Source organism: Antechinus flavipes, chromosome 4, assembly GCF_016432865.1.
Source record: "Antechinus flavipes isolate AdamAnt ecotype Samford, QLD, Australia chromosome 4, AdamAnt_v2, whole genome shotgun sequence".
Lineage (NCBI taxonomy): Eukaryota > Metazoa > Chordata > Mammalia > Dasyuromorphia > Dasyuridae > Antechinus > Antechinus flavipes.
In genome coordinates, this window is record NC_067401.1 from 244668023 (window position 1) to 244696003 (window position 27981).

At 31.0% G+C, this 27981-nt stretch overlaps 1 protein-coding gene across 4 annotated transcripts in view; it reads left to right on the forward strand.

Moving 5' to 3' along the window:
* Positions 1 to 27981, forward strand: part of MYO6 (myosin VI) — a 123464-nt gene that overhangs the window by 88663 nt on the left and 6820 nt on the right. The window contains exons 25-31 of one of the 4 annotated variants that reach the window (XM_051997289.1): positions 1790 to 1998; positions 2574 to 2652; positions 5213 to 5373; positions 10833 to 10871; positions 12058 to 12161; positions 17694 to 17825; positions 21471 to 21497. In XM_051997289.1, coding sequence (XP_051853249.1) covers positions 1790 to 1998; positions 2574 to 2652; positions 5213 to 5373; positions 10833 to 10871; positions 12058 to 12161; positions 17694 to 17825; positions 21471 to 21497 — 751 coding nt within the window. The remainder of the gene's footprint in view (positions 1 to 1789; positions 1999 to 2573; positions 2653 to 5212; positions 5374 to 10832; positions 10872 to 12057; positions 12162 to 17693; positions 17826 to 21470; positions 21498 to 27981) is intronic. The other 3 variants (XM_051997290.1, XM_051997291.1, XM_051997292.1) reach the window with 3 other exon arrangements.

Sequence of the window (27981 nt, forward strand, 5' to 3'; positions counted from 1 at the left end):
GTGCTGTTGTAGGAACTGTGGCTATACTGGTCACAACTTCTCCCCATATCTTTCTCAAGGGGCTTTCTAACTTTCCTGACTCTTTCTTGGAAGATCCTCTCTTCTTCCTGATTCTAGATTTTTCAAGCTTTAAATTTCTCTAGTCCATCATTGGTTGTATTGGTCGGGGGGACTTGGTTGTTAGTACTGGCCTTGTTGACTAATTCTTTTCCAGTTTACCTGCTCTCCCATTCTCTTCTCACATTTTCCACATAATGCCACTATTCAAATGCCAACTTTCCTCCCTAGATTACTTTCATCATCCACCTTCTTCATTCCTTCTTACCAGCTTTTAAATGCAACTGGAGAAAATCTCAAAATTATACTGATTAAGTATCTCTAGATTAAAGTTTTCTAATTTCACTGCAGCAAGGCATTCCTCTCTTATTTGATTTGCTGTTTCATTCCCCATAGTAGCTATTCTGAATATTTTCTTCCCTCCTTAAGTTTCCCATACCTACACTTCTTTTCCTATGTTTAGTTGAGAATCTCCTTACTTAATTGAGAACATTGAGGCTATTTAATATGGGTTCCTTCTTGTCCCATTCTTCTCATGTTGCAACTCTGTCATTCTATCTTTTTCTTTCCGGAGATTTCTGATAAAGAAGTGGTCCTTCTTGCCATGGCTAACTCCTCTCACATGTGATTCTTCATCTCCCATCTCTTTGCCTTTCCACGGGTAATTTTACATGACCAGAACACACTTGATCCTGACCTTTATCAAATTCCTCCTTTTCTTGAAGACACGACTCAAGCACAATCCTTTACATGAAGCGTTTCCTAATAATGCCTTCAACTATTAGTAGCCTCCCTTCCAAAATACCTTTTATTTAACTACATGGTATATGTTTGTATTGATTCAACTTTTGTATATGCTGTTTATATTTTATATGTGCATTTTGTCTCTGCCATTAGAATATAGGTTTCTCATGAGTAGCTATTTTTTTCATTCTTTGTATTTTGATCCCTACCACTTATCAAATTTCCTAACACATTAGGAAGAAATAAATTTTTGTTGATTGATAGATTGACTTATTGATAAATTGAACAGCATCAGAAAGTTGCCCCCCTTTTAGCACATAAAATTCTTACCATTAGGATCACTTCTTTATTTAAAAAAAAGTATTATTTCTACATTGCTACTGTCAAAATGTATTCATGTTATATATGAAGAGAGAGTAGATAAAGGTTGTATTCTTTTTGCTTTTTAGCATTCATAACTTATTTTTTGCCACTTTAGGTTATGGAAAACTTAGATGTTTATTTAGGATTGGGGTGAGGTTGAAGGGAGGTGTGCAGATAAGGGTTTGCAGTGAAGTCACGTGAAAACACTTAAAAAGTATGCAGTAAAGCCCTAGAAAGAAAATGAAGATGTTGCATCACTCTGCTGACTACAATTTTGTCAAGGGCATTGTAAATGCTTAAAATCAGCTGCCTTATATAGTGACTAAGTTTAATACTGTGAAATTCCAAAGAAGTGGTGATTTTAGAAGTTTGCTAGTCATTTAATGAATATTAAATATTGATATTTAACTATTAAATCTTAATTAATTAATTATTAAATCTTGATATTCAGATTTTTAAAATTAATGACTATATTTTAAAGTTTCTAAAATTCAGAGTTTTAAAAATTATTTAATGTAAAGGCACTTTTAAAATATTTGTGGAAAATTGATTTCTTGAATAATAGAAAAAAGCCAAATAATGGAAAAGAAATATTTTAATTTTTTTTAATTGTTTCTTTTTCCAGTCCACCCTGATGACAAGGGAACAGATACAGAAAGAATATGATGCACTAGTTAAAAGCTCGGAACAACTCCTTAGTGCATTACAGAAAAAGAAACAACAACAAGAAGAAGCAGAAAGACTAAGGAAAATTCAGGAAGAAATGGAAAAAGAAAGAAGAAGACTTGAAGAAGATGAGAAACGCCGAAAAAAGGATGAAGAAGAAAGGCGGATGTGAGTAACTTTAATCATTATTTCTTTATTTAGAGATTAGCAGAGTAAATGAATAGTTGGTATTATTCTTTATTATTCTTTTTAAAAGCTAAAATTGTTTTAACCATTTTTAGACTTAGTACATTTTGGAATTATAATCAAAACCTTTGTTAATAAATTTATTTCAATGAATTTTCTCAAATGTATTACTAAAGATATTTCTCTTATGTCATAATCCAAGCCCCTCCCACCATATCATTTTCTTTCTTATATTCTCATAAGTGATATCTTTAGAATAAGCTTTATAACAGAAGAAAATAAGATCTTTAGCTAAATTTGGTCCATTAAATTTAAATCCTTTAAAATAATTGAAAGACAACCTGTTAAAAGTTTTAGATGGTAATTATTTTTCTATTTTTATTTCTATCAAAGTGTTTCTAGTATATATCTATCCAAAATCAGTTTTATTTTTTGGAAATTGCATTTAGATTATGATAATTAAGAATGATTCAATTCTCCATAACGTTTGTTCTTTAATACTTTAACTGTACATTTTTTTCCATTATATATTTAAACTTTCCCCTTCTCTTTTCTAGGAAATTAGAAATGGAAGCAAAGAGAAAACAAGAAGAAGAGGAGAGAAAGAAGAGAGAAGATGATGAAAAACGTATACAGGTATGAGAGAAATGGATTACATTTCTTTGAAATGGCATATACATGGATGTGTTTACATTCTAGGATTTATCAATCATGTTTTTTAGAATTCACAATTCTAAGTCCCATTGTGTTTCCAGATAGAACTGCTTAAAGAAGGTCTGTCCTAATCCTTGTGCCAGCTAGTTGAGAGAAATCAGTTTAATGAAGTAGACAAAAACCAAAAAAATCCCTGCAAAAATGTCTCCCATTTGTTTTTCACTATCTTTCTAGCTACAGTCATAGAAACAGAGTTCTCATATTTTGGAGGGGATTTTGGAGGCCATTGATTTTAACCACATCCCTTATCATTTATGTCACATATGTTCATCCAGGATCTACTTGCATACTTTGAATATTAGGGAACTCACGACAGTTGGTACTAATTCCATTTTTAGACACTTTAATTTTAAAAAGTTCTTTATGAAATAAAATTGAAATATTATTATTGTTATTTGTTTTTAGCTTCTATCCATTGGCTTCTGTGGCTAAGCAGAATATATTCTCTCAACATAACAGCCTTATTTAACCATGTTTACTTAATGAATCATGTTTACTTAAATCTTCTTTACCTTAGGATAAACATCTTTTCAATATAGAGTTCCTTCAATCAAACTGCTTGTCACATGGTTTCAAAGCCTCTTACCTTTCCAAGTATCCACAATAGTTTTCAGAACTACTTTTTTGTAGGATAGTTTTTTTCAGAGATGAGCAATTCTGGTAGAACTGTGAAATTTTTTAAAACTGTAAATATTGTTGGAAGGCACTGGAAAGGAAGGTTTGAGTGTGATAGAAAAAAGCTTTTACCTATTTGTCAGTTTTGAGAAGGATTCAGCTATTTTCCCTCTGGTGAGGAAGATGAGATATATACCAGCCTCTGCTGGAATAATCGGTAGTCAAATTAAATAATTCATATCACCCTTATCCAAAACACTCTAACATTGTTCCCAACATCTAACCTATGTTTTCTTCTGCCAATTTCCCCCTGACATTTCACCAATTTGTTCTTATGTTTCCCTGATTGCAACTGATTTCTTATTACCATTTGCCTCTCTATTAAATTACACTTGCCCCATATATGAAAATATTATAGAAATAAGAACACTTTACATCTTTGCCCATTTTTCAACTCCTCCTGTCAGTTTTTTCTGGCACATATTTCTGCTCTTCCAGTTATTTTTCTTTTCCTAATGTCATGAGTAAGCCATAGTAGTAGGACTGCACGAGTAATTTGCCACTTGGTCAGAGGCCTGAGTCAAACGTGAACTTTACTTTTTAAATGTGTGGTGCTCTGTGCTTATGTACAAATGGGCAGATTTCAATATAGAGGTCATAACATAAATATTTTACGCTAGATTAAAAAAAATTAAAACAAAAGTAAATGAGTATATTATAAATTTGTTTATAATATGTGTCTTTCAGAGCTTATAGTACTTTGTTCAAATTCAGAGCAGGCGACTTGAGTTCTTTTTATCTTAATATATATGTTGGTTATAAATCTTATAACAGTAATTACTAGCAGTAATTTCATAGAATAGATAAGAATCTTAGCATTTGGAATTTTCAAATTTTTCTAATCTATTGCAATAGCTTCTGGTTGATTGTCTTTTTCTAGTGTCTCCCATAAACCATCAGCACAAACTCCAAATTGATATTCCTAACATACAGCTCAAAATGTGTCATCTATTATTAAGAAATATTCAATGCCTTGCTTTTGCCCAAAGGAAAAAAATATAGTACTGGAATTTTAAAACCTTCACATTCTGGATTTTTTTAGTTTTTTTTTTCATAATACTTTTCTTGATGATTTCTCCATTTTAGCAAGAAGGGGCCTCCTAGTTCTTACCTGTACTTTAGTAGTGTCTAAGTCAAATAGAAACAGATCCCTGTGGGCTGCACGTTTATTTAGAAAGCCGTAAATGAATACTATCTATTGTATCATGTTTTTATTTATTTTAAAAACATTTCCCAAGTATATTTTAATCTGGTTATGTCTGCATGAGTTTGATCCCTCTGCTATTCATGGCATTATTTCATCCATCTCTCTGCTTTCATACAGGATCCATTCCATATGTCTGCTCCTTTTAATCCTTTTCTTTCTTCAAAGCATTCCTTAGCTTCATATGATTTTTGCAATTTTTTATATTCTCTGTCAGGAAATGTTTTATATATATTGCTATCTAATTGTGTGGACATATCTCTTCTTTCTTTAGAAAGCAAAAAATTGGTTTCAGTAAAATTATTGATTTTGTTTTTTTTCTGTTAAAATAATAAGAATGATAGTTCACAATTCACAGTTCTTCCTTGGACTTAAATCTTTTATTGCTAAAAACTGGTTAAGTCTTTGACTTTTGAAAACAATACTGTGAAAATTTTATAATACAGCTGAAGTCTCACTGCTATTTGCTTTTTTAGCCTTATTGAAAAAGCAATCAAATTTTGTTTCATATATTTTAACTATCTATTAACAACATGTGATCTAGGATAAACTTGTTTAGTGGTAAATAAGTGAAAGAATTGGAAATTTTTTTCTATGTTACAGGCTGAAGTGGAGGCACAATTAGCCAGACAGCGTGAAGAAGAAACCCAACAACAGGCTGTACTTGAACAAGAACGTCGTGACCGTGAACTTGCTATGAGGATTGTTCAGAATGAAGCAGAGCTCATCAGTGAAGAAGCACAACTTGATTTAGGATTACGCAGGTACTCTTGTTATTTTTTTTTTTAATGTAAATAAATATTCCTTCTAATTTTCTCTTTTCTTTCTTGTGAAAAATAAAAAACAACCAAACTTTCACTTGTTACTCCTCTTTGTCTAGTTTAAAAATGAACTTGTACATTTAATTGAAAATATCAAATCTTATATTTAGAATAAAACATTTGATTTCTGTTTTTTCCTAACAAGTTACTTAATTGTAGAGAAATGTTATTTCAGAATTGTTTTAGTTAATGTCATTTTTTTGCAGTGAACATCTCATATGTTTTTATTAGTAAATTTTTTCTGGAATGTATGATGTAGTTTATGGAAATCCAGCTTATATAAAAATATTATTTCTGACTATATTGCATTGAACTCTGGTATAGAAATCAACCATTATAAGCAATTGTGTATTTTAATAATTTTGATGCTGGAATTTGAATTTTCTCCAGTACAGGGTATTCATAAATAAGAAGGAAGCTATTTCCCACTTTTATAGTGTAAATAAGTCTCAACCGTCTTTGAGAAGGAAGTATTTTATTGCATTTAAACATTCAACCCTCTTTTCTGAAGATGTTTACTTTGATGGAGTTGGGGGAAGAGGAGAAAGATATTAATATGATCATTCTTAATATAAGAGTTTTAGGAATTTTTTTTCTTTTTAAAACATTTTGTTTTGTTTTGTTTTAGAGACCCAGAAATTGGAATTTTACAGGGGGTGGTAGTTAAAGATACAAACTGATCCATTTCACAAGCATATCAAAGACCCTCACTGTCTTCAATATGTATAAACACAAATATAATAATGCATATTTATGATATATATTAAGCATAGCTGTTTGTTATGCATATCATATAGCACTGCTTCCCAGCATTTCATAAATCTTTTAATGTTTTAATTTTTAACTAAAATTTTCAAAATAGAACCACAAGATGGCATCATTTCCTTTCTTATGTCTTAAGAACCTTTTAACATTTATATTCAAAATAAGGCATTCTCCTAGTTCTGCCTTCTTAGTGTAACAGTCAGATTTTTCTCCTCAGTTTAAAATGATGAAAGAAAGCAAAGAATACCTTTGATTTAATTCCTGATCTGAATTAGATTCAAGAAGTTCAAGCTCTCTTAATAGATGGGGATTACAAACTTCCTAATTATTATAATTGTAACCAGAATTTTGAAATAAAATAAAAATTTAAAAATTTGGTGAGTAGATTCACCTGCTGGCATTAGTCCCATTGCAAAGCACTCTTACCATATCAGTCCTTGGGCTAGACATGAGAAATTTTGAGTCAGCTTTTTGAAAAGGTTGAACATCTGAGCAATTAGGGTAAAGTTTGATTAAGAGATATTATTGTATATTTATAACAAATGTGGCCAATTCTTATCTGTTCAGCTTAAGAGACATGAGATTGTATTCCATTCTATTTGAGTGTGAAGGACAAGTCATTGCACTAAAAACTTTTTATGAGTTTAGATTTCTTTTTGGGGAAAATATACTTTTTTGATTATCTTCTAAGTGTAGAAAGATATTTAGAGTCTTTCAAAGTCAAATGAAGTTTTAGATGTTTGGTATACGAAAAATGCATGATTATTTTTTGATTTTAGATACTCACAAAAGCTGTAACCTGAGTTAGGAGGATATTCAGATTCAGGCTTTGGTGCCTTTGAAAGGCAGCAGAATTTGTTACCTTTGGAAAAGGAAGTTTGATTTGTCCTTAACTTAGATCAGAAATAATAGTTGTGATCTTGTTTTCTGGATTGCTTTCCTTTATTCTTCTATCTGTGTAAATTTTACTGGTGCTCTTGTCCATTCTTTTCCATGGTCTTCCTTAACTTCTTTAGTCCTAATCGAACCCTATAGCAAATATATTCAGTACTGCACAATTTAATGCCTAATTATACACTATTTTGATTTAATCATGTCCTTGACTGAATGCTTTCCATAATTTTGAATAGTTATGGAATAGCTAAAATAATCCTTAAGAGCTATTGAAATAAATCAATACAGTAAAATGCATAATATGATGATATACTATACCTCTTGAAGAATACATTTTTAAATGTATTTGTATATCTCTGAAAGAAAAATATCATTTTTATAGATTGGGTTCCTATTCATTAACTTATATTATTTGTCCACATACTGATATCTTTAAAGTGTAGAATTAAATTAATTAAATTTATGTTTCTGAAGAATAAAAATCAATTTGCTTAAAATAATTAAACTATATTGTAATAGAACAGAATGCCATTTTGTAGCAAAATATAAATTTATCAGTATAGATGAAGCTTTTTTTATCTCTCATTCCATTGAATAAAGTTTTCTTAATTTATTTTTTTCTGATTATGTTAGCATTTTGAAGATTTGAAATGAATGAATAAATACAGGGGAATTTACATTAGTCTTTATATGAAATGAAGCTAATAGAATAAAATAGGAGATGAAATATACTAATTTTAATAGTTTGAATTAAAAATTTTAAATTTACAAAAATAAAAACATTTTGATAACTTATGAATTAAAGTAAATGACCATATGATTTTCACTTTTGACACTAGAAGGACCAGGTGCATAACTGAAGCAAAAACATAATTTTACTTTGAAATAAAAATTTTTCATTCTTCTATCTTTCTTTTCTTTGCCATATTGATAAAAAAATGTGCTGCTTAATTAATATAGCTTAGACCTTCTTGCTCTTCTTAAAGGATAGTCCTTCTTAATGTTAATTTCTAAAGTTTGGCTTTGTAAGGCTTTAATAATTTTCATAGAAGCAATAACTTTCCTCTTAAATTGAAATGGATTTTCATGCTAATTTAATTAAAAAACATCAGTTTTAAATTATTAAAGGTCAGTTTTTTAATATATGAGAACTCAGACTGTATATGGTATATGCTAATGGTAGTCTGAAGCTAAATCTTTGAAGCTGATTTTACTATATTAATGAATACATATTTTCTTATGGAAATCCTCCCATTGGCAAAAGGATCAAAGTCAGGTTATTATAATCATATCATTTTTCATTAGTCATTTCAAAATATGCACATATACCCATACATACACAAATATATTTTCAGTCATGAAAATGTCCCAAACTATGAATTCCACTGTTTCCATTTGAGTGTGAATTAATTTTTATGTCTAAAATCTAAGTGAAAAATTCTGATTATGTGTATGAAGAGAATATATCTAAAAGAAGGAAAGAACATCTGTTACCAGCAAGCATGATTCTTCAGTTTGTTGCATATACTTTCCTACCATGTGGAAATTAAATTCTGTCTAATGATGGTTATTTAAATATTAAACAAGTTATTTTAAAAGGTTGAGCATATTTTCTCCAAATTCTAAAATAAGAAGATACTTTTATTCTGAATATTGACATCAGTTATTTTAAGACCAAAAGGTAGAACTAGCCTTATTTACTTAAAATTTGTTTCCTTTATAAGCTATCTGCTAATTGGTATATGTGGATTTTAATATTAAAAATAGGAAACAAATTAAACTCTTATTGCTGTTACTGAGTTTTCAAATGATCAGCTTTATTAATAGAATAAATCAGTGAATAGTTTTTATGGAGGATGGAGGAAAAGTTAGGTCTGATCCTCATGATGAAATAGTTGAACAATATCTCAAACCAGGATTGGTGGAGTAGGAATATGATTTGAGAGGTCAATATCACGGAAAAGTTTTCTCACTGCATTTACTAAATTACTATTCACGTGGGCATCTGGTAATTGTCATCTGAATATTTCCATCTATAAGGTAGATAAATAATAAAAGAAGTTGAAATTTAGTAAATTTAATCAGATTAAGGAAAATAGAAGTTTAGAAAAAAATCTGTTGTGGACTATAAGATACAAAGTGAGAAGCAATATATTCTAAAAAGAAAAAAAAATAACAAAACCTTATATAAGATTTGGGAATTAGAAAAGGCACAGAAAATTTTCTTGATGAGGCATTGTTTATTTAGATATTTCCTTTTGCTTTTTGTGGTTTTGTTTAATTCTTATTTTATTTATCTAAGTTATTGGAATTTGCTTTGATAAAAATGTTCTTGCTTTAAAATTTATAATTTTTTTTTGAAACTATTTGGATGGGTTTCTACAACCACCTCATGGTAGCTTTATTTATTACAGGAGGAGTGGAACAAAAGAGACATTCTGTTTTTTTGAGTTACAGTATAAAGGTTGAATCTCTTAACTTATAATAGTTAAATAACAAACTGTACTTGTGTCCCCCCCAAAATTAGTTATTAAAAAGAAATGATTTTTAGATTTCTTAAGTTAAATTTTGAAGGAATGATTAATTTTGAATGTGGACATCAGTTTTAAAAACCAAAAGCTACAATTAACATTGTTTAACTTGCAAACTGTTTCCTTAGGTAAATAAAATTATTTACATCTGAGGTTTATGTGGATGTTACATCTGAGGTTATGGTTATATTAGTAACACATATTAGTAACACAAAGAACATGTATATAAATATATATATATATACATACATATATATGAAAGAAATTTAGACTTATTTCTTGAATATATGAGTTCATATAGTAAATATGAAGTATAGAAACTGAAAGAAAGAACTGTTCAGGGGCAAGAAAATAGAAAATAAACAAGTGATCTAAATTCTCATCCTTTTTTTTCCCTCAAAGTTGAATACTATACCAAAAATTGGGAAGAAATTAATCTCTGTAGTAAAGACACAGTTTACTTTTATACTTCTGTGGATCTGTGATCTTATCAGTACAAGTTATTAATCATCCAAAGAACACATTTAAAAGAATGTTTTTAATCCTTAGTCTTTTAAATATTCTTGCAAGGTTAGAATTATTCATTTTTTTTATAGATAGTACTTATTAGATTCTCTTTAGTGAGCTTTATTTAAAAATACAATATTTTCATCAAAAAGCTGACTTTTATTTGAAACTCCATATTGTAATATATGTCAATATTTATGTTCTGGCTATTTAATATTAAGCATTAAAAGTTCAGTAGGCAAAGTATATAATCCACATACATGTTGATACCTTGTCTCTGTTAGAGCTTCCATTTTGAAGAAAGATCTGTACAAACTATGTAATCTAATATTCAAAAGCAGAGATAGAATTTCATCTAAAAGATATTTATATAGAAAAATGTATATGGTTGTATTTTATAATAGTTATAAGAAGTGCTGTACTTACTTTAAGGAATTTTGAATAGAACTTTTGCTATGTGTTGTTGAGTCATATGACAGCAATGTTTAAGTGCTTCTATCCCTCTAGAAAGAATGAAAACTAATGTTTGATTTCATGGAAAAATGAAATCGGTAAACTTGTTTAAACTGTTAAAATTAAAATAGCATACAGCATGGTACTTTTGGAATTAAAAAGTATTTAAAACATATTGTATTGTATATTTAAATATATTGTTTTGTTATTTTGTAATTGTTGTAATTTTGTTATGTTAATGATTTTTTCTAGAGAACAAATGGCCAAAGAAATGTCAGAACTTTTGGCTAGGTTGGTGTAGTAAAACTCCTCACATAACGATTAGCTCAATGAAATCAACTTATCAAATTTTATTTTTTTGATTTATGAGGCCAGAGCTTGTCACGTGACTAACCTATTCCATGTTTTTAAATTGGGCATCCTGAGAAATGGTCAACTTATTTACTTCAATACCTTAGGAATTTTTTTAATGTCAATTGCTTTAAAATACTTACTGCTCCATCTCTTGAATCTACTTTCCCAACCAAAGGAAGTAGCTTTCTTACGTGGCAGGCTCTGGCCCATCATATTTATCTAAAGATAAGCCAATAGCATTTTAATTGTCAATTTAAAATTTATGCAATGAAATACATATGTATATAATTGCAAAGATGAAGTTAGTTAATTAGTATAATTTGTATCAAAAGTCGATCTTATATTTAACTTATTGTGACATTTACATCATTTCATTTATCAAATTTGAATCATCTATAAATTGTACCTTGAATGAAAGCTCAATAATTTTCATTTTCCAGTGGTTGCTTTACCCAATGTTAGATATGTGATGGTTTGTAAATACAACCTATTCTTTTATAATGATTTCATAAAACATGTTCCCTGTGAAAACTTATATTATAATATTAAATTCACAGTTAACATAATAGTTCATAGTTTACAGACCATATCTTCAGAGCAACCCAATGATTTATGAATATTATTGTTTGAAACTGAAAGAGGCTGTTACTTCATAATGAGTACACAGAGTACTTATAACTGTGTTCAAAATTTTGAACCCAAGTCTTTAAATTTCCAGTCCATGCCTCTTGCCAGACTTATAGACTCTTAACTTCCAAAAAGGCATTTTAATTTTTATTCACTAAGGTTTGCTGAAACAATATAATGATGTATTTGAAAGAATTTAACTTATATCTATTAACAATTGTCAATAATTCCTGAATCTAATCTTTCTAAGAAACAGAAGTGATTACATATTATAAGTTTTTCTTATTTTTCTAATAATAGTGATTGTTATAATAACAACAATAATATAACTAACATTTATGTATCACCTACTATATGAAAGGCATTAATTAATACTCACTTTTTTGCTAACTAACATTTATGTATCACTTACTATATGAAAGGCATTAATTAATACTCACTTTTTTGCTGTTATAGACAAAATTTCTTTTTCTAACATATAAAAATATGATTACAGAGGTCCTGCAGTCCAGGCTACTAAAGCAGCTGCTGGATCAAAGAAATATGATCTTAGTAAATGGAAATATGCAGAACTCCGTGATACAATCAATACTTCTTGTGGTAAGTTTGTACAAAAAAGGAATATACACATACATATATGTGTTCTTTGAAATTTTCAGTGAAAAAATCTTTTTGTGTGAATCAGCATAAATTGTTCTTTCTATTAATCTTTCTCCTAAAGTAGTTTGCAAGAAAAAATTATAAAATAACTCCTTTTTCCTTAGCCCATGTCAATAAGGAAGAGAATTAGAGAAATGTGGTTTCACTGGAATATCATGTTAAATAAGAGATATCTGATCTGATAAATCTGATAATGTTGATTATGATAGTTGCTTGCTCATGTATTTCAATCTTTACTTTCAATCTGGAAAAAAAAAAAGGTTAGCACTTTTACATGAAAGTTTTTTTGCCACTTTTCCTTCCAAGAAACATTCAATGTCAATGCTTTTGTTTTTTCTTAGGTCAGTAAGGGAACAAGCATTTTAAACTCCCAATATGTGCCAAATACTTTGCTAAACTTTGAGGATCTTTGAAGATACAAATAAAGACAAAAAAAAAAATCAATCTCTGTTCACAAGGAAGCAACAGCTTATAGGAGATTATTAGACTATATACAGGCAAGATATATAGAGATCCTCTTTAAGGGATAATGGGGGATTCAGAATGGTTTCATTATATTACATGCTCTTGGTTTTCCCCTACCACTCAATTATTTCTTCTTTAGATTCATTTTTTGTCTTTTTTATTCTACCATATAATACTGGTTATCCTGAAAATTCTCTCCTTGATTTTATCAATTTTTTTTCTGTATATATTCTCTCTTAGCAGTCTTATCCATTCATATAGACTTAAATTTCATCTTGATTAAAGATAACTCCTAAATTTATATGTCATAATCTTTCCTTAGAGCTTTACTCCTGTATTTCCATCATCTTGGCTGTCCTGTGGCAACTCAAATTTATCATGTTCAAAATTAAATTTAACATTTTCCTCCCAAAATAACTTCTTTATTGGTTTATCTCTTTCTAATTATTTTGTCCTCCAGTTTATTTCCCTATTCTGCTTCCTAATGCTGTCTTTTTGTACTCACTGCCTATGTAAACTCCTAATTTAAGCTTCTTCATGTTCTGGCTTCATCCTAACTTTCTAACCTTCATCCATATTCTTTTCCTCTTTATGTTTTCTCCATTTCAGCCAAATTTGAGTACTCTTCATTCCTTAGGTTTTTTTTTTTTTTTTAATAACTTTTTATTGACAGAGCCCATGCCTGGATAATTTCTTTACAACATTATCCATTGCACTCATTTCTGGTCTGACTTTTTCCCTCCCTCCCTTCACCCTCTCCCCCAGGTGGCAAGCAGTCCTATACAAGTTAAATATGTCACAGTGTATCCTAGGTACAATATATGTGTGCAGCACTGAACAGTTCTCTTGTTGCACAGGAAGAATTGGATTCAGAAGGTAAAAATAACCTGAGAAGAAAAACAAAAATGCAAGCAGTTTACATTCATTTCCCAGTGTTCTTTCTTTAGGTGTAGCTGCTTCTTTCCATTCTTGATCAATTGAAATTGAGTTAGGTCTCTTTGTCGAAGAAATCCACTTCCATCAGAATACATCCTCAAACAGTATCGTTGTTGAAGTATATAATCATCTTCTAGTTCTGCTCATTTCACTTAGCATCAGTTCATGTAAGTCTCGCCAATCCTCTCTGTATTCATCCTGCTGGTCATTTCTTACATTCACCAATTGATGGGCATCCATTCATCTTCCAGCTGCTAGCCACTACAAACAGGGCTGCCACAAACATTTTGGCACATACAGGTTCCTTTCTTTTCTTTAGTATCTCTTTGGGATATAAGCCCAGTAGAAACACTGCTGGATCAAAGGGTATGCACAGTTTGATAACTTTTTGAGCATAGTTCCAAATTACTCTCCAAAATGGCTAGATGTGTTCACAATTCCACCAACAATGTATCAGTGTCCCTGTTTTCCCACATCCCCTCCAACATTCCACATTATCTTTCCCTGTCATTCTAGCCAATCTGACAGGTGTGTAGTGGTATCTCAGAGTTGTCTTAATTTGCATTTTTCTGATTAATAATGACTTGGAGCATCTTTTCATATGGCTAGAAAGTTTCAATTTCTTCAACTGAGAATTGTCTGTTCATATCCTTTGACCATTTACTTTTGATTCATTGTTGATGTTGCCACCATTTCTCCATATCTGCAATGGACTCTTCTTTTTCCTTTCTACCTATAGAAATTGCACCCTTCATTCTAAGCTCTATTTAAGGCCTGCCCCATTTAAGAAGCTTTTCTTGATCCTCTTTCTTCTATCCCTCCCCTTATCTCCCCACTTAAAGGGAACTCTTTTTTTTCTTCAACTATTTTCCTGATAGTTATTTTTGAATATGGATTTCATATCCTATTAGGTAGTCACCTTTAGAAATTGGGTCTATATTGTGTTTAGCTTCAGTAGAATACAAAATGATTCATGTTTTCCTCATTTTAAAATCTCTAAACAAGTACTTTACCTTTCATGTGTATCCAAAGTGATTGATACATAATAAGAGCATATTAAATGCTTACTTGATTAAATTGAATAATAAACAAATAACATGTTTCTTTCTTACCTTGCCATGTCTGTTGATTCATATTGAACTTATAGTTTTCCAAAATCCCCAGAATTTTTTATTTGAACCACTTCCTCCTGACTTCAATCCTTGTGTATTTATTTTTTGAACCTAAGGGCAGGACTTTACATTTATCCCTGTAAATTCCATCTTCTTGGCCTGTCCTTTTGATGGGGGTGAACCCTGAAACTCTCCTTCTTGACTTTTGGGGTAAACTCTGAGAAACTCAGAGAGACTTTTGGGAGAGACCTGCCTCAGGGAATCAAGGTAAATTATCTTGGTGGTGACCTTCTATTAAGTTGAAAATTAGTCCAGGATCATTCTTAATTAACTCGAACTTAAGTGGTCTCATTTAACTGGAAATTTAGGCACTGACACCATTGAAAAAATCTCATTCAATTGAAACCCCAGTCTCAGATCTCTTATAAAAAAGGCAATTTAAAACTCATTTCTTTGCAGAATTCCGAAGTAGGAAATATGCCATGCCAAGGTGATGAAGTCTAGATATGGGGTACCTAAATGAAATTAGGGTTTAGTTGAGGTCTAGTGGCAGCGAGGGTTCCCAATAAAAGCATTTGTTGGCCTGAAAAGCTAGATTGATAAAAGAGATTTATTATGGGGTTTGGAAATAAGGTTAAAGTATAGTTAAGGAAATAATTAAAGGTAGAGACAAGAAGGGCACCGGACACAGAGTTCCAGTGGACAGAGGGTCCTGGCATGCCAAGTGTAAAGCTAGCATGTTTGGAACCTCTGCAAAGAAGGGGTCCCAGCTTGGCTCTTTTATAATGGGAGATTTAGCTAGAAGGACCTGTGGGTGTAGTGCCAGGTTGGCTCAGATCCGGATGGGGCTGGGAGAGGTCAGGATCTTCTATTGGAATTCAAAGGGACCGGGATTTGTGAATCAAAAGGTCCTTGATTGATAATTACATCAACTAGGAGGGGCTGGGAATCAGAAAGAAAGGAACCACACCCACAGCAAAGGGACCTCTCCTCTCAGCATATCTGCCTACCAGTACTGCTGCCCACTGTGAAGAGACCACCTTCTCAGTGAAAACTTCTTGTTATTTTTCTGCCAAGACCTTGCCACTGAGAAAATCAATCTTCCTAGCAAAGCTGGCTTCTCAGTGCCAACAAAATAAACTTCCATTTTGCCATTCAAACTTTTCTGGTTTATAAATTATTTTCACATTGGACCTGTGGTGACCAGAGGGGGTTCCCACAACTATCTGTACTGCCACTAACCGCATCACTTTCAGCTTATTAAGATCTTTTTGGATTCCATGTCTGTTTTCCACTATACTGCTAATTTATGTCATTTTTCAAATTGATAAGCATATTGTCTGTGTAATCATTCAAGTTAATTGATTAAAATGGTGTGCAAAATATAGCCAAAGAATCAAATTTGATAGTGTAAATCTAAGACTTTGCAAACCTTAAAGTACTTACTGTGTCTGATTTTTTTCTATTAGTTATTATTGAGTTGTGATTGTAAAGTTGAATGTCATTAGACTGAACCTAGTTAAATATCACTGCTGATATTTTAGCACAATGAAATAATACACTTAATTATTATTTAACTTATCCTTGAATGTATAGCTGTTTTAAGTTTCTCTTTGACCATTTTTCTGTGCTTCAGAAATTTTGGGGCCATATTTATGATTTCATCTGTGCAGGGAATGCTCTGGTAAAGAATTTCCTCTACTAGGAGTTTAGCAGCTGCTTTGCAATTTAAAGTTTTAGAAAGTTGCCTGGGGCCTTGACTTGTGGGACTTGTTCAGGGGCATATGGCCAATGTGTTTCAGAAGTTGTACTGGAACTGAGTTCTTCCTGACTGTCTTCACTACACAATTCTGCATTTCTGCTTTAGAATTATACTGTGAAAAAATGGAATTATTATTATTATTATTATTTTTAATTTAAATTTTATTTTATTTAATAATAACTTTATATTGACAGAATCCATGCCAGGGTAATTTTTTACAACATTATCCCTTGCACTCGCTTATGTTTTGTTTTTTCCCCTCCCTCCCTCCACCCCCCTCCCCCAAGATGGCAAGCAGTCCTATATATGTTAAATATGTTGCAGTATATCCTAGATACAATATATGTGTGCAGAACCGAACAGTTCTCCTGTTGCACAGGGAGAATTGGATTCAGAAGGTAAAAATAACTCGGGAAGAAAATCAAAAATGCAAATAGTTCACATTCGTTTCCCAGTGTTCCTTCTTTGGGTGTAGCTGTTTCTGTCCATCATTTATCCATTGAAACTCAGGTCTCTTTGTCATAGAAATCCACTTCCATCAGAATACATCCTCATACAATATCATTGTCGAAGTGTATAATGATCTCCTGGTTCTGCTCATCTCACTTAGCATCAGTCCATGTAGGTCTCTCCAAGCCTCTCTGTATTCATCCTGCTGGTCATTCCTTACAAAGCAATAATATTCCATAACATTCATATACCACAATTTACCCAGCCATTCTCCAATTGTTGGGCATCCATTCATTTTCCAGTTTCTAGCCACTACAAACAGGGCTGCTACAAACATTTTGGCACATTCAGGTCCCTTTCCCTTTTTTAGTATCTCTTTGGGGTATAAGCCCACTAGAAACACTGCTGGATCAAAGGGTATGCACAGTTTGATAACTTTTTGGGCATAATTCCAGATTGCTCTCCAGAATGGTTGGATTCGTTCACAACTCCACCAACAATGCATCAGTGTCCCCGTTTTCCCACATCCCCTCCAACATTCATCATTATTTTTTCCTGTCATCTTAGCCAATCTGACAGGTGTGTAGTGATATCTCAGAGTTGTCTTAATTTGCATTTCTCTGATCAATAGTGATTTGGAACACTCTTTCATGTGAGTGGTAATAGTTTCAATTTCATCATCTGAAAATTGTCTGTTCATATAATGGAATTATTTTTTTCTCTTTGCTATGTTGTCTTTCTTGGTAGATATTGAACTATTGGCAGCTTGTCGAGAAGAGTTTCATAGAAGACTAAAGGTCTATCATGCTTGGAAATCCAAGAACAAGAAGCGCAATACAGAAACAGAACAACGTGCACCAAAATCAGTTACTGATTATGGTAAGACTTTGCTATAACTTTGAAAAGTCTTCAGAAAGGAATTTTGAGATAAGCTAAAAATTTATACTAGAGTTTATTAGAGTTGTATCTGTCTGTAGTAAGTGACTAGTATACATTATTTTGGTTTCCATTAAGTGGTAATCTTTAAATCATTAAATACTTTTTTTAAGTTGAGATGACCTTATGTTACTTAAATAGAATTACCATTCTACTTTTTTTCAAGACCATATGTATTAAGTACTAAGGAATTTACTTGAAAATGATATAGTTTGTGAAGTTTTACTAATTGTGTTCTAAGATGGTTTATCAAGAAACATTCATATTTGAACTTAGTATCTAATTTATATCTATAATAATAATACTAGTTAATATTTACATAGCACTGAAAATTTTGTAAAGCATTTAACATATATTATATCATTTGATCCTTATAACAACTCTGTGATGTGTTATATCTCAGGTAGTATTATTTACTTTTTTTTGGCTGAGGCAATTGGGGTTAAGTAACTTGCCCAGGGTCACACAGCCAGGAAGTATTAAGTATATGAGACCAGATTTGAAATCAGTTCCTCCTGATTTCAGGGCTGGTGTTCTATCCACTGTACCACCTAGCTGCCCCATATTATCTACATTTTTAAGATAAAGAAACTAAGATTCAGTGATATTAAATTATTTCACACATTAGATTATGAGATCATTGAGTATATGGCATTTTTTTTTTTTTTTTTTTTTTTGCTTTTCTTCCTGTCCCCTGCATTTAGGACAGTGCCCAGTCCATATTAGGCATTTAATAAATGTTGTTGCCTCCAAAGAAGACATATAATGTCTTCTTTCTAAATCCACTATTCTTTCCATTAATGAAATTGCTTGATTTAAGGATGCCTCTACACTGACCAAGAAAATTCCATTGTGGCTTTTCTTTTTTTGGATTGAGAGGTTCTAGTTTAAATCAATATACTTTAAGTTATTCTGTATGCAATGATAAACATATTCATATTTTCCCCAAAATAAAGGTGAGTGAACCAAGGCAAGGGAGTGAGAACACTTGTGCCCTGCACCAAAAACTTATTTTAGGGATTAAAAAAACAAAGCAGCTACATATATTATTTAACATGTGTTAAAAACAGAAAAGATAAATATAATCCTGAGTCAGACCAGTAATCTCTCCAAATTTGTAATCTGTTTCTAAATATTATATCAAACCATTTCTTTTGTAATATTGTACCCCAAATGGACCCTCAAAATTAGTCTTTTTTTAAACTAATATTTAAAAATTCATTATTTATGGTTTTATCATAATCATTTTAGAGCAACTTATATTTATATCCTGTATAACTCAGAGCAATCAATTCAACCATTCAGTAAACATTTACAAAGCAACTATATATTGGACATTATATAAAATGTTTTGTTGGTACAAATCCCAAAATGAGACAGTTGCTGCCATCATGGAGTTTACATTATACTAGAGGCTTATAGCATGTCCACAATTTAGTGAATATAGAAGATTTAGAATAGAAAAATATAGTTACTAAAAGGGGCACAAATAAATTGGGGAATCTAGAACGGCTTCTTGAATAAGGTACCACTTGGGTTGAACTTTGAAGAGAATTGTTGGTTCTAAGGGATGAGGAGAGGAGAAAATTTCAGATATGTCAGTGGGGGCAGGAAGCCTATACAAAGGTATAGCGATATGTAGAGGAGATAAGTTGACTGAAATAGAAAGTATATGAGGACTAATAATATATAAATAACCTAGAAATATAAGCTGAAGCTAGCTTGTGAAGAGGTTTGATTCTTGAAAATAAAGGAGTTTCTAATTTTTCTTAAAGACAATTTCTTGAAAAGAGGGGTGACGTAGGGTTGTGGCTATAAAAGGAAGAAGAAAAAAAAACCAGAATGATATCTTAAGGGAACAAAAGGATCAAATTAAAATTTCTTTTTTCTTTTTCTTATTTTTTAAAGTATGGGGAGATCCTTATTGTAGGCATTTCAGTACCTATAATGTACTCATATCCATTTATCCTTTTTTTTTCCCTCAGAAAACATCTTCTAAATATCAGAGATGACACAATTCTAGTGTTTCAGATTATACCATTTTTGCTGTTCATGAGTTTGTGGATTTTGTTGACTTTCTTCTTTGCCTTATTCTTTTCTGACTTAAGTCAGAATCTATTATACCTTTTCTCACCATCTTCTTCAGTATGTTAGTTTTCCTGACAGAAACTCTTATAAATGTTATGTTTTTTTTGAGGTATGGTGATCAAATGACAGTTTTCTAAATTCAGTGTTGCTATTCTTCATGAGGAATAAATAGTCATATTCCTCTCAGAACAAATAAAAGTAACAAAAGCCAGAGAAAAGGGTCCATTTCTTGAGATGTTCGAACAGAAGGTTATATGGCATTTAATAACATGGTTACAGTAAAAAAGGGAAATTCTTTCCTGGTCTGTCTACAGTTGTTAGTGTCTCAGCTGAAACTAAAATCCAAGTTTGTTGACTACTAGTATCATTCCTTTATTTTTTTTGTGGAAAAAAATTCTCTTTCCACAATAACTGTACTAGCATATTATTGTAATACTGTTTGTTCTATTCACAATGAGTACAGTTAGTTTTCAAGTTAAAATTTTATTATTGATACTTTTAAAACTACCTCTTTTTTCTTTTAAATTTAAATTTAATATTTTCTTCTAAATCTACATTTTATTTCCTTTTGTACCTAATTGACTCAAATGCAGGTATCCAAAAAACCTTGTGAGCCTATTTGAGAAAACCCTGAATTTAAATAATTGTCTGCTGACCTGAAATAGAAAATTTTTCTGGAAAAAATCATGTCTCTTTATTTGAAAGATTAGATTCTAAACTTAAAAAAAAAAAAAGAAAATGAGAGGGTGACTAGCACATGTGATTAACAAAAATATAACAGTTTGATAGTAGTGACTTAAGTGATGTGTCATGGTAAATTCTTATAGTTATAAATGATAAGATCAAATTAAGCTTTTTAACAAATCTTTATACTATAATGAAAAGTTTCTTATTCTGTGATGTCTTAGTTAACACTAGTTTCATTAAAGTTATAGAGATACACTTCAAGTTATTTATTTCAGGAGTATGGGGGAGGGACCAGCTAATGACTCAAAGATTTATGGTATTTAATTGTTCAGACCTGTTAACCTGATGCTAGCTATTTTGTTGATTTCTGAAATGAGAAATGGCAATAACTTGTGATGTAGGATATTTGAAGAAATAGAGAAAACTTAGTTCATTATCTAAAAGGAGTATGTTTTTTTCCCCCATCTCTAATGACAACAATTTTTTGGGAAATTTTAACTGTCATTTCCTCTTTATATGAAAATTTTGGTACTATTATATCCCACAATTGTAATTGTCACCATTAAAAACAGATTTTTTTCTTTGTATATTCAAATCAAATAGAAATTCCTGAAATTTAATCAATCAAAAGATCTTTTTTTTAAATCATAAAGTACCACATAAATGTAGTTTTAATTAGCACAAGTACCCATATGATATGCCAGAGTGGAATTCTCCTTGTCTCTTCAAAGAAAGGATGGGTTTAATAAATTATAAGAGTGTTCATTATATGGAATGTTTATATTTTCTTCAATATGAAATATTTGTTCACAGATTTTGCACCATTTTTGAACAATTCACGTAAGTGGGAACAGCCTAACTAATTTATAAGCTAACTGGAAGATGGGTTAAACTTTCTAACTTCAGTCAATCAGTGTTTTGCTACATTTTTCTATTAAATTATTGCCCATGATAACACCAATTTATTTATTTATAATAGAATATTTTTTGAATTGAAAAAGTTTAATTGCAGTTATATTAAAATTCTAAAATGCTTATTACCTTCCTCATTGAACCATACATCTATGTTGAGGTAAATTTAATTAAATCCATTAATCTACTATTTAATAGTTTCATAATACCACTTTTTAAAAAAGTAACAAGCATTTTATATAATGAGTGTATTTTATTCTTCCTATTGTAGCAAAACTCTGTAATCTTAATATAACAGCTATTTGTTTAGAACTGGAACTAACATTAGGTGCTGGATGGTTCTTAAGCAGTATCTTTTTTCTAGGTGATGGTATTGGAACATAAAATTGATTCCAGTAAGCTGTTATAAATTTTAATTAGATGAATATTTTGGATATCAATAATACATGGGCTCAGGATTAGAAAGAAAACTTACCAAATTCTTGTAAAATAAAACAAACAAGAACGGATTGATCAAAAAGAGTTTTTTTTCCTGAGTTTTTTCTATAATATGCACTCTTAGATAACATGAAATCAAGAATTCAACTTAGTATATAGCAGATTTCTCTCAAAATCACTGAAAATGATGATTTGTTTGGATGAGATGGCTTCTCAGGTTGTTGACATGTTGTATATGCAATTTTGAATAGGACGTCTGATAATTTATAGTACTGGATAGAAACTTGTTTACTTTATATAAAAAAATTTTGAAAGTTATTGAGATCAATTATCTGATTTTTAACATCAACATTGCTACATTTCCAGATGAAGATTGCTTTCCAGACTCCCAGAAAAAAAATTTAATATCTAAATTAGTCATTCAGTCACCCTACTAGCATTTATTAAATTCTTATTATTTAGTAGGCATTGCTCTGTGTGCCATGCATACAAAAAGGAAAAATAAAACAAATTTTAAGGAACTTACAGTCTGGTGAAGTAGATAACATGAATGAATGAATCAGAAAAATGTGTATCACATATGAGAAACAGCAAGGAGGCCCATTTCACTGGATCATAGTGTATATGTAGGAAAGTAAGATTATCAGAGATTGGAAAGGAAGAGGTTAGATTCATGAAGACTTTTAAAAGCCAAAGAAAGAATTTCATATTTGATCTTGACAGTAACAGGGAACCACTGAAATTTATTGAATGGAGAAGGGAGGGTCATCTCTAAAGATTTTCCCTTTATGAAGATGAATTTGATAGCTGAATGGAGGACTGATTGGAATGGGAAGAGATTTGAGGCAGAGAGAACAATCATCAGATTGTTGCAAGAGACCAGGCATATGGTAATGAGAGTCTATACTAGATTAGTGGCAGTGTCAGGAGAGAAGTAGACATATACAAGATATATTACAAAGGTAAAATCAATAGTATTTTACAAATGCTTGGATATATGGCTGGTAAGGGAGAGTGAGGAGTCAAGGATGACATATAAATTGTGGGTCTTGGTGACTGGGAGGATCATGGTGGCACCCTTGAATGTAATAGGAAGAGGGAAAGTTTTGAGGGAAAGATGAATTCAGTTTTGGACATGTTGAATTTAAGATGTCTTGTGAGACATCCAGTTCAAGTTATCTTGTAGGCAGTCGAAGATATGAAAATAGAAGTTAGGAGAAACAGAATTGGATACGTAGATTTTAAGAATCATCAATATAGAGATGATAATTGAATCCATAGGAACTGAAGTGATCACCAAGTGAAATAATGTAGAAGGAGAAGAAAGGCTAGAATAGACCTGGTGGTGCATCCAAAATTAGTAGTCACCAGGATTATGATTCAACCTTCTCAAGAATTTTTTTTTAGCCTCAAAAGGAAGAATAAATATAAGATGATAAGTAGTGGTGAAGGACAAATTGAGGAATAGTTTTTTGAGAATAGAGAATATACAAAACTACATCTATTTGAATAATTGTTGTTCTGTTTCTTAAATCGCCTTTATCAATTGATTTACATTTTTGAAGGCTACCAGTTGATTGGATCACACAAGATTAATAGATTGAGAATAGTAAGAGATTTTAGAGATATGCTATTCCAACCCCTTCATTATATATAGATGGGGAAACAGGCCAAGTGTGTTGAAGTGACTTGCTGACTATCAAACAAAAAGTAAGTGGAAGAGCCAGAATTGAAATCAAGATCATCTGATACTGTTTATTGATCTTTCCACTACACTACACTACACTACACTACACTACACTGTCTCCATTGCACTTTTGAAAATTGAGACGTATATGAAGTTGTAGTTGAATGTAGGATGGTGATCAGACTTCTGAAACTCATTCTTTATTCCCTGAAAACCTCTTGCTGGGTTTTTATGTAATTCTTAAAATGGTTAAAGATTAATTTCCCCCAAATTTGCAAAATGATGAGTTATTTTTAAAATTCTGAAATCTGAACACAAAATTGAAAGTACTATTTTGGGAGTATGAAATCAAACAAAAAGAATGAGCATCTCTTAACGTGTTGAGTTTTCTTCAAAAGGTGCTGGGGCTTTTTCAGTTTATTAACAGAACTGGGGCTGTGTTTTATTCTATTCTGGGCTTTGCTTAACAGTTGTTGCTTTTTGCTTTTGTGTGGTTTCTAAAGAAACATTCCCATCACTCATTTTATAATTTTTAGCAAAGTTGTATGGATACTTATAATATCTGTTCTTAGAATTTTTTTCATTGTACATATCTTTTAACTGTAAGAATTCCAAGTTTAATTTGAGTAATTGATTTTAAGTAGTGAATATAGAGTATATCAAGTATGTCATTGCTAAAAATTTAAAGTCGTATCTTAGGGAAAATCTTAGGCCTGCTGTTTAAAAATATCCAACTGTTGAGTATGAAAATTGAACAGTGGAAGAAGGGTTGATGTGAGCTCAACTTCCTAACCTAGCAGAAAAGCAGGTATTCTTCCTTACTCATTGGCATATTGTGACTCAGGAGATAAATTAATATTTCAAAACAATTTTATTCATTGGACTTTAAAATATGAAGAAAATATTGTTATTTCAAAGAATGAATAAGAGAAAAGTTCTGTCAATATAGTATGACATTTACTTTCATTATAAAGATATTTGCTTTGTTTTAAACCAGGACTATTATTTAAACTTGCCAGAATCAATTTGACATTTTAAAATACATATTTACTTAATTAAAGAACGGTTTTTGATATAATCAACTGAAACAGATAAGTCTGACAGTATTTATATTTTTTAGATTTGTCAAACTGCTTTTATAAAAAAAGGGCCAAGGCTACTCCGTTTCTCAAATTATTTTTGAGGTATTATTTTGAACTGTTTGGAGGAAAAATATAATACAAATATAATTAAATGCTTTTGAGGGCATTAACCAGAAAAAAATATTACATGTCTTTAAAACTTACATTTCAAGGAAATTACAAGGAAAATGAACATTCATGAGGAGCTTTTATATAGGTACAAGGAGTTCAGTGGTACAGAGAAAATCTTGGGTTTTTAAGTTAAAGGAAAAAAGAGAAATCATAGGGGAGGAGGAAAGGATTAATCTCTTTCTGATGGAGAGGAGAAAGGTAATGGACAAAGCTGCATTCTTTTCCCTCCTATTGGTCACAGATGATCCCCCTGAGTATGCTAATACTCAGTAAACTTGGTAAAACATCACTGTGGTTAACACTTAGAAAACTAAGAGAAAGGAATAGTCCATAAGAATAAAGGTCAATGGATAGAAAGCTAATAAAAGACATTGGGCCCTTTACATTTTGAGGGTGATACAGGATATCTTTCTTTCACAAGGGTTTTTCTTTGTATCTTTATCCTATTATTCCCAAAACATTAGCTCTTTCAGAATTATGAATTTATATGTGATTATGCATATATTAGCAATAAAGCCCAGTTTACTCAGTTATTTGGGATATAGAATGAATACATCTTCAGATTGAAAATATTAAGATCTTACAAACTTGTGCCATGCTCGTATCTTCTACTGACTATTTGCTCCTATTATAGAAATTTGCTCTAAAAGGAAAAAGCAGGGGCATGATAATAACATCAAATATGTTTCTTCAGAGCTTGGCCTGAGGGCAGAAAATGGCCACACATATATGTCATGATAAAGCATCCTTAGCTCTTTCTGATTTTAAGTAAGAGTCATAGTTGACAATCAGGCGGCATCAGTTCCATCTCATAGCCAGATTAGGAATAACCAAGTGGGAAACATTTCTGTTCAAAAGGAAGTAGTCCCCTTTACAGGTCTGATGACCTTGCCCACACAAATGGTTTCAAGAAACCTGGCAAGTTTACAGATCTAGGATAGTCTGTCTGCAAGGGTCTTTCTCACATTATAAGTATCATTACCCTTTTAGTATCTAGATTGTAGCATTGTAACATTAACTTAATACCTTGGGTAAAAATCTTATAACTCCCAGAAGTGATAACCAAATAACTTTAGCTTTAACTTCCTCTTAACTAAAGGCAAAGATAGAAACATCCATTTTCCTAAATTGTGGTTGCAAATGTTATAAAATAGGATTATCAGGACTGATAAAATAACATAACAATTTTATACAATTTTTCCACATTCCTTTAGTAGTTTGGTTCATAGTTTAATAATATCCAGAATATAAAATGCTGCTCTTATAATTACATGATAGAATAATTTAGCAATTTTCACAATATGAGAAAATTTAGAAATATAATACAATAAACTGATGCCGCCTGATTGTCAACACAACACAATCAGGTGACCTCATTTTAATTGAATATATTTCCAAAGCATCTTGCACAGAAAATCATTTATCACCATTGATATTATTTATTATTAATCATATCTAAAAATCCTATATAGAATTACCACGCATGAAACAATTACATCTAATTAAAGAATACTAGCAATTAACATTTATATAGCTTGCCTTGGGCTAGTCACTATTAAGCACTGTACAGTCATGTACAGTGATTTTTTTTTTTAACAACAACTCTGGGAAATGGGTGCTATTATTATTTTCTTACAGATTAGTAAACTGAGGTGACAGATATAAGGTAAGTTTCTTAGGGTTATCCAGTTAACAAATTTTCAGAGCTGTGAATTTTCCCAATTTTGTCTTAATGCAAACTAGTATAATAAATTCTAATGTATCATAAACGTCATATTAGGAGAGACACATTTCACTTAAAGTAAGACCAAAATAAATTAAATTATGCCTGGATCTATGTTACAAATAGCATCATACAGAATTTCAATTTATAATTTCAATTACTTAGTATTCTACACAAGAACTGTTTATTTCAAGCATTAAATATCATGGGTTTCACTGGATTTGGCCAGTCCACTGCCAAAAAATGTAAAAGTGCAAATTCGATATTAAATTTAATCTACTCCAGTCATCCCTCTTAAAACCATATTTTATTGTAGTTCAGATCTATGGTTCCCAATAAGCTAAACATATGAAATTCCTTACAATCTTCTCATTTAATAACTTAAAAAAAAAAAATTAAACAAAACCCAAACCTTTTCAACCCTTTTTGTTGCTGTGCTGTACTCATACTATCTTTCATAAAAATAACAACACATATACTTTATTTATTAACCTTCAGATTCTTCACTTAAAGCTTCCTTTGTTTTGTTCACTTCATAAATTTCCCTTATTGCAATAGTATCTCTAATTTTTACTTTATTCAGTTTCTCCTTAAAATTTTTGTATAAGGGCAGTTAGGTGGTGAATGGATAGAGCACCAGCCCTGAAGTCAGGAGGACCTAAGTTCAAATCTGACCTTAGACACATAACACTTCCTAGCTATGTGACCCTGGGCAAGTCATTTAACCCCAATTGCCTCAGGGGAAAAAATTAGTATATACATTGTTATTAAATAAAACTAGTGACATTAAAAATTTTTGATTGTTAAGGGGCAGTATTGACTATTAATATGTCTATAACAATTAAACTGTGGAATTATTAGCATTTCTGTTCCTCATTAACAAATAGAAGCACTAAAAGTCCTTTGATGCTTTTAGTGCTGATAAAAATCTTTAACAACTTATTCAGATAATAATTCTATAATAATCTATTCAGATAATAATTTCTGGTATATTATTTACAGAAATAGAACAATGCATTTTCAAGTTGTTTAAATAAGCTCTTCTTGTATGGGTCAGGAACAAAACTATTTTTAAGATTCAAACACATAAAATTGAGTAGGAATCTCCTAAAAGTTATAATACAGTTTTTAACTTCAAGGTGCACACACCAGTTCAAAAATACTTTTATATGAGCAGTACTTAACTTTAGCCCATATGATTCCTTAAATATCTAACTAGATGTTCCAGTAAGATTCAATTATCTTTTGGTTGTTTCCTAATACATACAAAACTTTCCTCTGTTTCATGAGCCAGAAAAGGGTTAAGAGGTG